The sequence below is a fragment of the Garra rufa genome, chromosome 25 (assembly GCF_049309525.1).
Source record: "Garra rufa chromosome 25, GarRuf1.0, whole genome shotgun sequence".
Classification (NCBI taxonomy): Eukaryota; Metazoa; Chordata; class Actinopteri; order Cypriniformes; family Cyprinidae; genus Garra; species Garra rufa.
In genome coordinates this window covers 11838054-11851912 of record NC_133385.1, presented here as the reverse complement: position 1 = coordinate 11851912, position 13859 = coordinate 11838054, and the positions used below count along the sequence as shown (strand labels likewise).

The 13859-nt window shown below is 36.0% G+C and overlaps 1 protein-coding gene across 1 annotated transcript in view; it reads left to right on the top strand.

The window, feature by feature from the left end:
- furinb (furin (paired basic amino acid cleaving enzyme) b) overlaps positions 1-9390 on the top strand; it is a 167764-nt gene extending 158374 nt beyond the window's left edge. Inside the window, exons 14-16 of the mRNA XM_073831446.1 lie at positions 4032-4156; positions 4632-4760; positions 8262-9390. Coding sequence (XP_073687547.1) covers positions 4032-4156; positions 4632-4760; positions 8262-8920 — 913 coding nt within the window. The 3' untranslated portion in view covers positions 8921-9390. The remainder of the gene's footprint in view (positions 1-4031; positions 4157-4631; positions 4761-8261) is intronic.
- The last annotated feature ends 4469 nt before the right edge of the window (positions 9391-13859 follow it).

Here is a 13859-nt window from a genome sequence, read left to right as displayed (position 1 = left end):
AAATATAAAACATTTACATTTTGTTTATAATTTCTGAACAGTTTGACCAAAAATTATAAGATTGATCATGTAAATTCAATGTCAAACTATTCCCAGTTTTCCTATGTCAGCCATTTTGAGCATTGACTGTTTCGAATTTTGTAGTAAAATGCTGTATTTTAGAACTTTTAGAACTGCTTGAGGGAAAATTATTAAACTTGGGACCAGGGTACCAGCGGGGTCTTAAAAGCATTGAAAAAGTCTTAAATTTGATCATCTCAAATTAAGGCCTTAATAGTCTTGAATTTGCTATACAAAGTCTTGGATTTCGTTACAAAGGTCTTATTTTATTTATTTATTTTTTTGCCTTTACTAGGATTAAGTTCATACCGTAACCAAATTAACTGTTACTAATGTAGGCTAATTAAAAATTCATGCAGCGTAACGTTGAGTGCATCTCGCGCTCCACGTCATAGCAGAAAGCGCGAAAGCATGCGCACTGGGGATTTATCGATATGATTCCCCAACGCGATGCGGGATTATCCAATATCTTTCATATCGATATGATTTGAGGCCACACATGCGCGTGCGCTCTGCGCGAAACAGACCACTCCAAGGTAGCACGCGACATGGAGGAACATGCAGGAACATGCAGCGCCGGTCAACACAGAAAACGTACTGGTCAGTAAAAAGAAAAACAATGGTTCACTTATCTGGAGATGGTTCGGATTTAAAACTTCCGATGAGCAGCAAAAATGTTATAAATCAGTTGTATCAAAATGTGAAAGCACGTCAAATCTCTTCCACCACTTACAGCTTTACCATAAAGTGAAGTACGATGAGTATTTACAACTTCGGCCACAAAGACTACGCAGCCCAGGGCTCGCAAAATCGCTAGCCCGACGTCCCGGGGCTATTGTTTTTTCCAGTCGGGCTACCAAAAGGTGTCACCGGACTGCCCGACGGGCTATCGTAAAGTAGAGGGCTCCTGCAGGTCCTTAAAAACTACGAAATTTAGTTGTATCAAATTTAAGGCCATAAACATTTTTAAATATGTTAAATAGCATAAGAAATTTCTCAATTATGATTTAGGAGGTCCTACATTTGGGGACGGAAAGACGAGAATTGCGATAGGGCTGGAACTTCAAAAGGCAATGATGTCATTGAATAAATATGCTCACTGCACGTTTCAAAGTCAAAACGTGGCACGGATGTCTTTATATGAATGCATCTGAAGGGAACCGACTGTCCTCAGAAACGTGTCGTTGGCATTTTCATTTCATGCCTGATATAACAGTGTTAATGCTGCTTTGTGTACAGCCGTTACTAGGGAAACCGTAATGTATCAGCGCTCCTAAAGCGCCCCCCTTGTGACAGAGAATGAATTTTTATTTCCACATTTTTTCAGCTGTTTATGGTCAAATGATTGCAATTATCGACCTGTTTTTATGCAGCAAACACAAAGAGTTGTAAATATGAAAGAAGTTAATGTGCCTTCTAAATATCTAAACAATTAAGACAGTAATATTTATGTTTTAAATATAATTAATTATATACTCAATTTATCCCTTTTAATGGTATAAAGGCTGAAATGCCATTGTATAAGATATTTTGTTTTTGTGTGAACCTGTATCTGAATTATAAATCATGCCATTTTATGGCTGAATATTCTACCGTACACTGTCCAATCCTACTCATACTGTTCATTTTACTTGTGCAGCTCTTAAAAAAGTCATAAATTGCCTTAAATTGATATTTAAAAATTCTGCAGATACACCAAATAGTGAAATAAAATTCCTTCCTTGATATTTGTTTATATTTGTGTATTGAAAAAATTGCAGCCAAGGCAGCAGAGCTGCGAAGGCTATAGTGTTCAACACAAAGTTCAAATTTATTTGTTTATTACAAATCAAATGTGTGTTACGCCTTTTGCGTATGTATTAAATATAACTGATAATTTAAATAAAATGTTTTATTTAATTCAAGTAGCCCATTTGTACATAATTATTTTCTAGGGTTCAAAATTTATACAGATTTGACATTTTCCCCTCATACTTCTGTCGGAATGGGTACGAAGTTGGCATTGAATTTCGTTTGAAATGGTATTAGAAAGGTCTTTAAAAGCCTTGAATTTCATTTGGAGGATCCCGGGGGTACCCTGTGGGACACAGATAGAGGACAGATATATTAATCAAAGCAAATTTGTAGTCTCTAACTCAAACTCTCTCATGTTACTGCTAATACTTTTTGAACCATAAGGTCTAGAAGCAAACTTCTTTTTTCCTCTGATTCCTTAGCTCATGCTGATTCAAATGCATACCAAAATTTGAATTTCTATGGGTCAAGATTTTTCACAATTTTGAATTTTCTGAAAAAAGATTTTTACTTATCCTAGGCGGTTTGTCAAATTTTTACCAAAATTGGATCAGACCATTCTGGCAAAAAGTTACCAAGAGCTTTTTGATACTATTAACGGATTTCACAAAGTTTGTGCAAAAGTAGACATGAGGCTATGTCTTTGCAACACTTTAGTGGATTCTGACCAAACTTCTGATTACATGAGAGTGTTATAACAAGCATGACCTGAGGGCACATGAGTAGTTCCAACACAGAACCACAAAAATATATATAAAAATGAGATATTTGTTTAGAATTTCTAAACAGTTTGACCAAAAATCATAAGAGTGATCTTGTTAGATTCGCAGCGGCTTACCAAATCAAACAATACCCAGTTTTCCCATGTCAGCCATTTTGAGCGTGGACCATGTCGTATTTTGTAGTAAAATGCTTTGTTTTATAAATTCTTTAGCATATTGTTATAAATATTATGAATCTGGTAGAACCGCTTGCTGGAAAGTTATGAAACTTGCCACACAGATAAAGAACAGTCTCAATAATAACCACAGCAAATTTGGAGTCTCTAACTCAAACTCTCTAGCGCCACCAACAGGCCAAATTTGCACTCATGTTTCCACTAATACCTTTTGAACCGTAAGGTCTAGAAGCAAACTTTTTTTTCCCTCTGATTCCTTGGCTCGTATCAAGTTGAAAGCGCTTTGTCTAATTTTCATCAGACTCATCTTAAGAGCATTCTAGTAAAAAGTTATTAAAACTTTTTGATATACTAAACCGTTTTTGTAATGTGCATTAACGAATTTGATACAGTTTATGCAAAACATTTACATAAGGTTACATCTTCTGACCAAACTTGGTATGTGTTATAACAGGTTTCGGAACAGCATCACCTACTGGTCAAAAAATGTAAAAATTTGACATTTTTCCTTATAACTTCTGACCAGTTTGACCAAAAATCAGATTGGTCTCATGTAAGATTGGTCCTGTTAGATTCAGAACTACGTACCTAATTTCCCTTCTTAATTACAGACAGGTGTGTTTAAGCAGGGTTGAAACTTAAGTCTGCAGGAAAGGTAGCTCTCCAAAAGCAAGGTTGGAGAACCCTGGTCTTTACTGAGTAATTAAAGACAGCTCATTAGCTCTTCATTTTACCTCTGTTGTGCTTGGCCCCTTAATTGCAGCTATATGTATTCCTGTGATGCAAAGCTGAATTTTGAGCAGCCATTACTTCAGACTCAGTGTCACATGATGCTTTAGAAATCATACTAATATGCTGATTTGCTGCTTAAGGTACATTTATTATTATTATCAACACTGAAAACTTCAGTGATTTCAGGATTCTTTGATGACTAGAAATCTTGTAAACATCATAAAGGTCTTTACTGTGACTTTGATCAATTTAATGCATAATTGCTCAGTAAAAGTATTTCTTTCTTTCTTTTTGACCCTAAGCTTTTAAACATAAGTGTATAATTGAGGCACAGCATGTACAGACTCTAAATCAACTCATCAGCTCTACAAAAATACATCTGCACACTTGTCTAGCCACATAGAAACACACTTTACCCCGTTACCTTGAAACATAATGGTTTGTCTTGTGAATACTCCATTTATTTTATTGACATATTCAGTCTTCTTTAAGCTTCTCAGATAGATACACACATGTATGGACAACTCTCTCTTGTGTTTGTCTTCAGGCCTCAGGACAACTCAGCCGAAGGGTTCAACGACTGGGCATTCATGACCACTCACTCCTGGGACGAGGACCCTCGGGGAGAATGGACGCTGGAGATTGAGAATGTGGCTGGACTTAATGATTATGGTACCGCAAAAAGCTTTTTCTTAATCAGTGTTTCGTCTAGTCTTTCAATACAAACATCTAAGCATCCTTGAAAACAAGATAAATTTATTTGAAAAAAAAGGAAAGTGGTTGGAAAGAAGATAAAAGACATTTCAGAGAATAAATCCTGAATCACATTGATTTTTCTTACCCCACTGGCAATTTGTTTTTTCTTGTTTTGAGAATAAATCTCTCTAAATTTATGCTTGAAACAAGAAAATAAACCATTTGCCAGTGGGATTAGAAAAAGTAAATTTAATTCAAGATATATTCTCTAAAAACAAGTCTAAATATCTTACATAAATTGCTTCTCAAGTATGTTTATCTTGTTTGAAGGATGTTTAGATACTGTTACTGCAAAACAAAATCTGTTTCTAATTAAGAAAACTATTTTTTGTGCTGTGTGAATGCCATGCATGTTCAAAACCGTCTTTAAACTTCAATGTCATTTCCACAGGCGTCCTTTCTCAGTTCACCCTCATCTTATACGGCACTGGCTCCAGTGCCACAGATCCGTCCATTTCCGATTACACCCGGCCTTCAAACAACAGCTGCAAAACCTTTGACACCCAGCAGATTTGCATTGGTAAGACACACACACTTTGGACCAAAGTGCAAACAAATAAACACACACAAGCCTTAACAGACAAGCTTTTATAGTTGGTGACATTCATAACCAGAAGGAAATATTTACTCACTCACTAATTCCCCTGGAAAACCCTTTCTGTCATATAGAAATTTTCATATGTCTCAGTATGACTATCATTGTGCTTATGAATATTAATATATGTTTATGAGTATAAATATTGCAAAGCACTTGAGAGTGAGACCAGAGAGGTTTGAATTAGACAAACTGTGCATTATTAAAGAAGTGGAAAACTTTCTTGATGTGAGGTCATACCTTCCCAACCTTCAGAGGGCAGTAAACAAACCTTAATTTGTTAATCAAATGCTAAAGTTTATTATTCAAAGTCGATGTAGAGACTTGATGTGATGGATTTCGCCATCATGGCCCCATATTGTGCTCAAGGACAAACTTTGTTAAAAAGTTCTTTCACTTATTTATCATTCAGGTGTTACTCTAGGTAGTACTGAATTATACTAGGTGAATAATTTGTCCCATTTAGACCAAAAATGAGAGCGCAACATGAAATGACCTTATTACCTATAATAAATGAACCTGGTTGTATTCCAGAAACATTCTCCTGGCAATTATGCAAATGCAAAGCGGAATGCTTAGCTCATGTATTAAAAGTGTGCAGACTCTAGCACATACTTAATGTGTTCTTGCGCTACTTTGGTGGCAACAAATCACAATACCAAAGGGGGCAGAATAAATACCTTCAAATGTCTGCGCCTTTGTTTTTGACAGGGTACCTAGCTATAAAGATGTTGACAGTTTAACTACCTTTTAATTTCCACCATGACAGCAGTTAAGCAGACAGGTTATGCTAATGCCGCTATTTGCATGTTATTCTTTAGAAAACAAATGTGCTTACACTTCACAATAGGGTCAACACAATATTTAACATGAATTAACAGTAAACAATACTTTCACATTACATTTTTCATACATTTTATAGTGTCCCTGGACCACAAAACCAGTCATAAGGGTCTATTTTTTGAAATTGAGATTTATACATAATCTGGAAGGTGAATAAATAGCTTTTCATTGATGTATGGTTTGTTAGGATAGGACAATATTTGGCTGAGATACAACGGTTTGAAAATCTGGAATCTGAGAATGCAAAAAAACAAAAATATTCATGGAACTTTGCATAGTTTTGATCCATACAGTGTATTTTTGGCTATTGCTACAAATATACCCGTGCTACTTAAGACTGGTTTTGTGGTCCAGGGTCACATATGTGTGTGCATATATACATTAATCATTATATACATTATTAATATATATTTTTTTTTTTTCATTTGTTACCTATTTTTTCACTAATGTTAAAGGAAACCTCGGGTATTAAGGCTTGTATGACTTAATATATCGTAAATTATGCGTTTTACTAAAATATGTAGTAGAAAACCTATATAGAATTTACGTTATTTAAGGGGAGACACTGCAGCCCAAAGCATTTCAGGCTTTTTGGTTTTTCATAAAGTATTTTTTCAGACTAGTGAAAAGAAAACATTTTAATAACACTGTTGAGTGTTTCTTTTTTAGCACTTTATCTATTTGTGTATTTTTGTATTTCTTAAAATGAGTTTTTTCTCCTACACTGAGCCATTAATCTCCACTTCAGTAGCACGTAGACGCACCAAACTTTATTTTTTTATTCCATCTATACCTTGAAGGTTTTTACAGAGGGATTTGCTCATATATAAGTTTTTTCTGAATTATGAGTGACAAAAATGAAATTCATTCTGTAAAAACATTTGACTCTATTATGTCAAAAAAGTTCAACAATTGTAAAACTGGCTATATCCAGTGTTTAGATTTTTGTACTAGAAATGTTTGCAAATTAGCACCTATTTCATTAAATAATGCCTCAGTTGCATATTTAAACCTTACATTTTAGACAACTTGTAATACAAAAATGTTTGCAATTATCAATGTAATCTATCAACTGGCTTAGTAAGGTGATAACTTTTAGTATTTTTTTTTTACCCTATTCACATATGTTGTCCCGCCTTAAAAAATCTACATTGTTTTATACACATTTTGGATTATGGGGGGTGCCGTTATTTTGATGATGTAAAATGGTTGCACTCTGTGAGCTACTGGCGCTAAGTGTTGCTATTTACAACACAACACAGATTCGAATAAGCAATTTGTAAAATAAAATACTGATATGATGCACATTGCACGGTTTTTATTTGTAATTTTCAGCTGAAGGGCAACAAGAGGATCGATCTGTCTTCACTGCTTTCCTAACAATAAGAAGAGGAGAAAAGAATGGGAAGATGCATATGGACAAATTAAAAGGCACTGAAGAAGTTTCTTAGCGTGGATTTCACTCATTATCAGTGGCGTTTAGACTCCTTGTGGGAAAAAATCGATGGTGTGGCATTTGGTTTAAGCCTATGCTTATATCGATCGCCACCTGTAAGCTCTTTCAGTAGCTGTGGTCGTCGTCTCAGTATTTTATTTTCCGAGTTATGTTGCGGTAAAAATGGCAACAGGTAGTGCCAGTAGCTCAGCAATAGTCCAAGATAGTATAAAACAATATGGATTTTTAAATAATACGTTTTCATAGGTTTTCTACTACATATTTTAGTAAGAGACATCATTTATGTTATACTAAGCCATACAAGTCTTAAAGGAATAGTTCACTTTCAGAACAAAAATTTACAGATAATGTAATGTAATCCAAGATGTTAATGTCTTTCTTTCTGCAGTCGTAAGGAAATTATGCTTTTTGAAGAAAACATTTCAGGATTTCTCTCCATATAATGGACTTCTATGGTGCCCCAGAGTTTGAACTTCCAAAATGTAGCTTCAAATGTCTCTAAACGATCCCAGCCGAGGAAAGAAGGGTCTTATCTAGCAAAACAGTTAGGGTATTTTCTAAAAAAATTACAATTTATATACTTTTTAACCTCAAATGCTCATCTTGTGTAGCTCTTTGTGTACTGTTTAGTGATTAAAAAGTATATAAATTGTATATGTTTTTAGAAAACAACCGATCATTTCGCTAGATTCGCTTCTTCCTCGGCTGGGATCATTTAAAGCACTTTGAAGCTGCATTTAAACTGCATTTTGGAAGTTTAAACTCGCAGGCACCATAGAAGTCCATTATATGGAGAGAAATCCTGAAATGTTTTCTTCAAAAACATTACCTTTACATTTTTGTTCCTTTAATACCCGGTGATCCCCTTAACAAATGTATATCTAAAGAATTGCCAGAAATATACATCTCCATATTTACTTTCATCACAGCAACCTTTGAAACAACATTTCTCTTCTGCTGACAAAAACCAATGTTGCATGAGCAGAAAAAACTAATATTAATCAATAAAATCATAGCTCCATCTGTTTCTCTCAAAACTGTCAGATTATGAAAGTTAAATGTTTCACATGACATTTTCACATTCGTAACATCTGTGATTAAGCATTCTTCCGATCTCTGTTTTCCAGAATGCAGCACAGGTTTCTTGCTTTTCTTACAAGGCTGCGTGAAGTCCTGCCCTCCCGGCTTCAGCTCTGGGCTGCAGGTGCTCAACTTGTCGTTGGACAACTGGGTGGAGCACTCTACCGTACAGGCGTGCCTGCCCTGCCACCCGGCCTGCCTGATGTGCTTCGGGTCCGGGGAGAACGAATGTCTTTCCTGTCCCCCTCCCAGTCACTTAGTGGTCACTTCTTGCTTGCACCAGAACCAGGTGCAGCGAAAATCTCCAAGCGTTCCCGTGCTCCAGCACGAGGTTGATGCGAACTCGGAAAAATCCTTGCACGATCCCGGCCTGTCCTCGAGATTGCCGGCGTTGGTGGCGGTGCTTAGCTGTGCCTTCATCCTGGCCACTTTCGCAGCCGTTTTTGTGCTGCTTCAGCTGCACTCCGGAGCAGCCAATGCCCCGTTCTGCCGGAGGACCAAACTGCCGGCGATGGACACGGGCGGAGGGGGAATACGAGTGGGCTTCGGGTTCGGACTTGGCCGAGGGAAAGTGTCATACCGGGGGATCCCCACTGTGTGGGGGGACGAAGATGCAGCAGGAGGGATGAACTCTGAGTCGGACAGCGAAGAGCTGGAATATCACAACGAAAAGACTGCTTTTATACGAACTCAGAGTGCTCTTTAATGCCCCATGTAGGTTTTTTTACATCTGTCTTCCTTGTACTAGGATACAGAACTAGTGTGCGCTACTCAGACTGCGAATATGAGACGTATATGTGTGTGTGTTTGTGTGTGAGAGAAAGAATGCCAAATGTGAGCTATAATGGTGCAGTTGTGGTTTGACCCGAATGCGATTAAACCTAGGACATCTCCGCTGCGCTGAATGATTCCCTTTATTTTCACTGTATTTGTCTTAGTGGTCGACTCTGATGCTCTGAGATGTGAACCACTAAACAGGATCAATACCATCACTGGGTGTGTGTTTGAGCACCAGATGACCCTGTAGATGTGTTTGTTGTGCGAGTGCAGGGTTTGAGTAACTCGAGTGACTTTGTAACACAACAAAAGGGCTGTAATTTGTTTCAGTCAACTTTTATTAAAAGTTCGGACTGTTTTATGCACAAAAAAACTTCTTGCACTTCTGTAACTTCCATTGCCGTTACATCACCCATCATTTAAGTGATAAGTCCTTACACCCTGACAATAAAGTCTGCTTTCTTTGCTAGTCAAAGGCAGCTCCGGGACATTTCCACTGATTCGATCAGGGATGATTTAACTGTGCATAATTTCTGTTGCAACAGAGATGTAAAGCAAAGCGAGCCGTAGCAGCATGGAATTAGATAACACGCAAACCTCTGCCTGCTAAGAGCCTCCGGTGCGGATTCAGAACAGTAGGAATCACAGACAAACGATCGAAGAGCTGAACTGAATGTGCACAGATCTTATCTGTCGGTCAAGCTAGATACAGCACCGTCTTTCAGTTGATTTGAGGAGCTCTCAATCATAAATATCAGATTTAGGATTTTTTGTTATGACATAAAAGTTTTATTCTAACTTAGGTTTGTTTTGTCTGTTCTATCTCTGAGCTAATTAGCATGTACCTTCACAAACGGCTCGGTGAATTTCCATTATGGGTTTTCAATAGTGGTGTTTGAACAAAAAGAAAACTATGTCCCAGAGGTTGTTTTATTGATTCTCACATTGGAGTTTGACTTCAAAACTCGTCTGTGCTAACACAAAGGAGCCTCAAGAGGAAATGTGTCATATTTCCCAAAAGGTCAGTGTCAGCCCTGAGACACGAACTCAACTCCTATTTGTGGAGCTCTGCTTTTTTTATAACCATGTGACATTTGAGTGGTACAGAGATACCAATGGCACTTTAAAGGATTTGTTCACTCCTGAATTAAAATTTCCTGATAATTTACTCAACCCCATATCATCTAAGATGTTAATGTCTTTCTTTCTTCAGGGTAAAATTAAACGACAAGCTCACTTCCAGAACAAAAATGTACAGATAATTTACTCACCCGCTTGTCATCCAAGATGTTCATGTCTTTTTTTCTTCAGTCGTAAAGAAATTGTTTTTGAGGCAAACATTTCAGGATTTTTCTCCATATAGTGGACTTCAATGGTGCCCATGAGTTTGAATTTCCAAAATGCAGTTTAAATGCAGCTTTAAAGGGCTCTACATGATCCCAGCCAAGGAAGAATGGTCTTATCTAGCGAAACGATCTGTTATTTTCTAAAAGAATGTACAATTTATAAACTTTTTAACCTCAAATGCCTGTTTTGTCTAGGCCTGTGTAAACTCTGTGCATTTCCGGTCAATACAGTTAAGGTATGTTGAAAAACTCCCATCTAATTTTTCCTCCAACTTTAAAATTGTCCTACATTACTGCAGAATTGAGGAGGGGCAAACACCCTTTACAAAAAAAGGTAAAACAGCGATGTGGGGCGACAGAAGTTGGAGAGGAAAATTTGATTTTTTGGACATACCCTATCTGTCATGAACTGGAATACACAGAGTTTACGCAGAGCTAGATAAGATGAGCATTTGAGGTTAAAAAGTATATAAATTGAGCCCTTTGAAGCTGCATTTAAACTGGATTTTGGAAGTTCAAACTCGTGGGCATTATTGAAGTCCACTATATGGAGAACATTCCTGAAATTTCGTCCTCATAAAACTATTTCTTTATGACTGAAGAAAGAAAGACATGAACATCTTGGATGACAAGGGAGCAGTGTTGGGCACATACCTTTAAAAAAGTAATTAGTTATAGTTACTAGTTACTTCTCACAAATAGTAACTGAGTTAGTAACTGAGTTACATCATTATAAAAGTAACTAATTACCAGTCAAAGTAATTATTGCGTTACTTAAAAAATCTAATTAGTATAACTGTAAAATAAATATAAAACATTGTACACTAATCTACACTAGTTTAATGTTGTTGTGGGACAACGTGAAAGACAACTATCAGATTCAACATATTATTATAAATATTATCATTACTATAGTGGAACAATAAAGCACAAATAAAGATGGTTTAGAACTTTAAATATCGTTATCACCTGCGTTCTAAGCCACTAATTTTGTGGAGGCATGTGACGATGTGAGGTGCTTCATTTTAGAATTACTTGTCACAGACGCAGAGAGACTCTTTTTTTCCTGCATAAGTTGCACGTTACATAAATATTTTTGCCTTTCACCTCAGCGAGGGAAAAGTATGCTTATACTTCCAGTTTTCAAAAGCTACCTTTGAACTTGTTGGACTTGCCATCGTTGTGACTCCTGGATGTCGGTGTGTGCGACTAAACGTGCGCGTGCTTGTGTGTGAACACCCGCACTACTCTGCCTCTGATTGGCAAACAATGGAAATTTACTCAATGTAAGCCAATCATCGCGTTCTCAGTTACACCACGTTTACAGCCACACCAATCATCATCACTGGTTATGTGTCCCGCCTCAGCCCCGAACATACACAAACACCTCAGAGAAAGAGAGGTCCTATGGCTGAGAAAGACGCTGCTCGCATGAAAACCGTTTCAGTGTTCTCAGTTATAGTAACGCGCATTTTATCGTCAGTAACGGTAACGGCGTTGTAACGGGAGAAAGAGTAATTCGTTTGATTACTCGTTACTGAAAAAAGTATCGCCGTTAGTAACGCCGTTTATTTATAGCGCCGTTATTCCCATCACTGCAAGGGAGTGAGTAAATTATCTGTAAATTTTTGTTCTGGAAGTAAACTACTCCTTTAAGGTTTTTGAGGAAAACATTCCCGGATGTTTCTCCATATAGTGGACTTCAATGAGATAGAGTTGACGGTCCAAATTGCAGTTTCAATGCAGCTTCAAAGGGTGATCCCACCTGAGGAATAAAGGTCTTATCTAGCTAAACGATCAGTCATTTTCTAAAAACATAAATATTTATAGACTTTTTAACCAAAAATGCTCATCTTTTGGTTCAAAAAGGTTCAAAATCTCATTTTCTCCTCTAACTTCAAATTCGTCCAATATCATTGTTTTACCTTTGTTTGTAAAGGACGTTTGACTTTCTTTGCACGTCACTTTGTAAACACGCGTGACCTTTCTAACATGATTACATAATGCGTGAACTCCAGCTCATGCAAGATGAGCATTTTTTGCCAGATAAGACCATTATTCCTCGGCTGGGATCATGTAGAGCCCTTAGAAGCTGCATTGAAACTGCAGTTTGGTCCTTCAACCCGTTAATCCCCATTGAAGTCCACTATATGGAGAAAAATCCTGGAATGTTTTCCTCAAAAATCTTAATTTCTTTTCGACTGAAGAAAGACAGACATGAACATCTTGGATGACAGTGATGAGTAATTTATCAGGATATTATCAGGAAAAAAAAAACAATTCAACTGATCCAAAAAGTTAGGCAGCATGCTAACTGAAAAAGGAGCTCATAAATAATATATTTGGAGAGCCCTTCATAGGCAGCCACAAAAGCATCTAAGTTCATAATTAATTCAAATAGAATTGACTATAGCATGCTGCCAAGCTAATGATGCAATACTCTTAATAAGAATAAAAACACATGAAAAATGGGTAAACAGTTTATTTTATATTCATATTTCATCTATTATCCAGAGTTAGAATAAATAATTAAATACAATTGCATTACTGTTCAAATGTAGCTTTTTTATTTATATTTTATTCAGCAAGGATGCATTCAAATAATACATATTATTTATAATAATACAAAAGATTTCTGTTTTAAATAAATACTGCTCTTTGAGCTTCACCATCAGAGTTATTTTTAAATTTGATAGTATTACTATATAATCTTACCAACCCCAAACAATCTTAAACTACTTATCTATATTGGACTATTTATTCATTACATTTATTATCAATACTAAATAAATTGTTCAATACACTACAAGTCAAAAGTTTTTGAACAGTAAGATTTTAAAAGTTTTTAAAGAAGTCTCTCCTGCTCACCAAGCCTACATTTATTTGATCCAAAGTACAGCAAAACAGTAACATTTTGAAATATGTTTGCTATTTAAAATAACTGTTTTCTATTTGAATATTTTTTTAAATGTAATTCATTCCTGTGATCAAAGCTACATTTTCAGCATCATTACTCCAGTCTTCAGTGGAGTGATTTGCTGTTCAATAAATATTTTTTTATCATTATTATCATCAATATTTAAAACAGTTGAGTACATTTTTCTCAGGATTCGTTGATGAATAGAAAGATCCAAAGTTACATTATAAACTATATACAGTTCGAAAGCTTGGAGTCAGTAAATAAATTATAGAATTTAATACTTTAATATTTTGCAAGGATGGTTTTAATTGACATTTATAATGTTTCTACATTATAATAAATATTTTTTGAGCAGCAAATCAGAATATTAGAATGATGTCTGAAGGATCATGTAACTGGAGTCAGGTTGCTAAAAATTCAGCTTTGAAATCACAGGAATAAGTTACATTTTAAAATATATTCAACTAGAAAACTATTTCAAATAGTAAAAATATATCAAAATGTACTGTTTTTACTGTACTCCGCATCAAAGAAATACAGGGTGGGCGAGCACAAAAGACTTCTTTAAAAAACATTAAAAATCTTACTCTTCAAAAACTTTT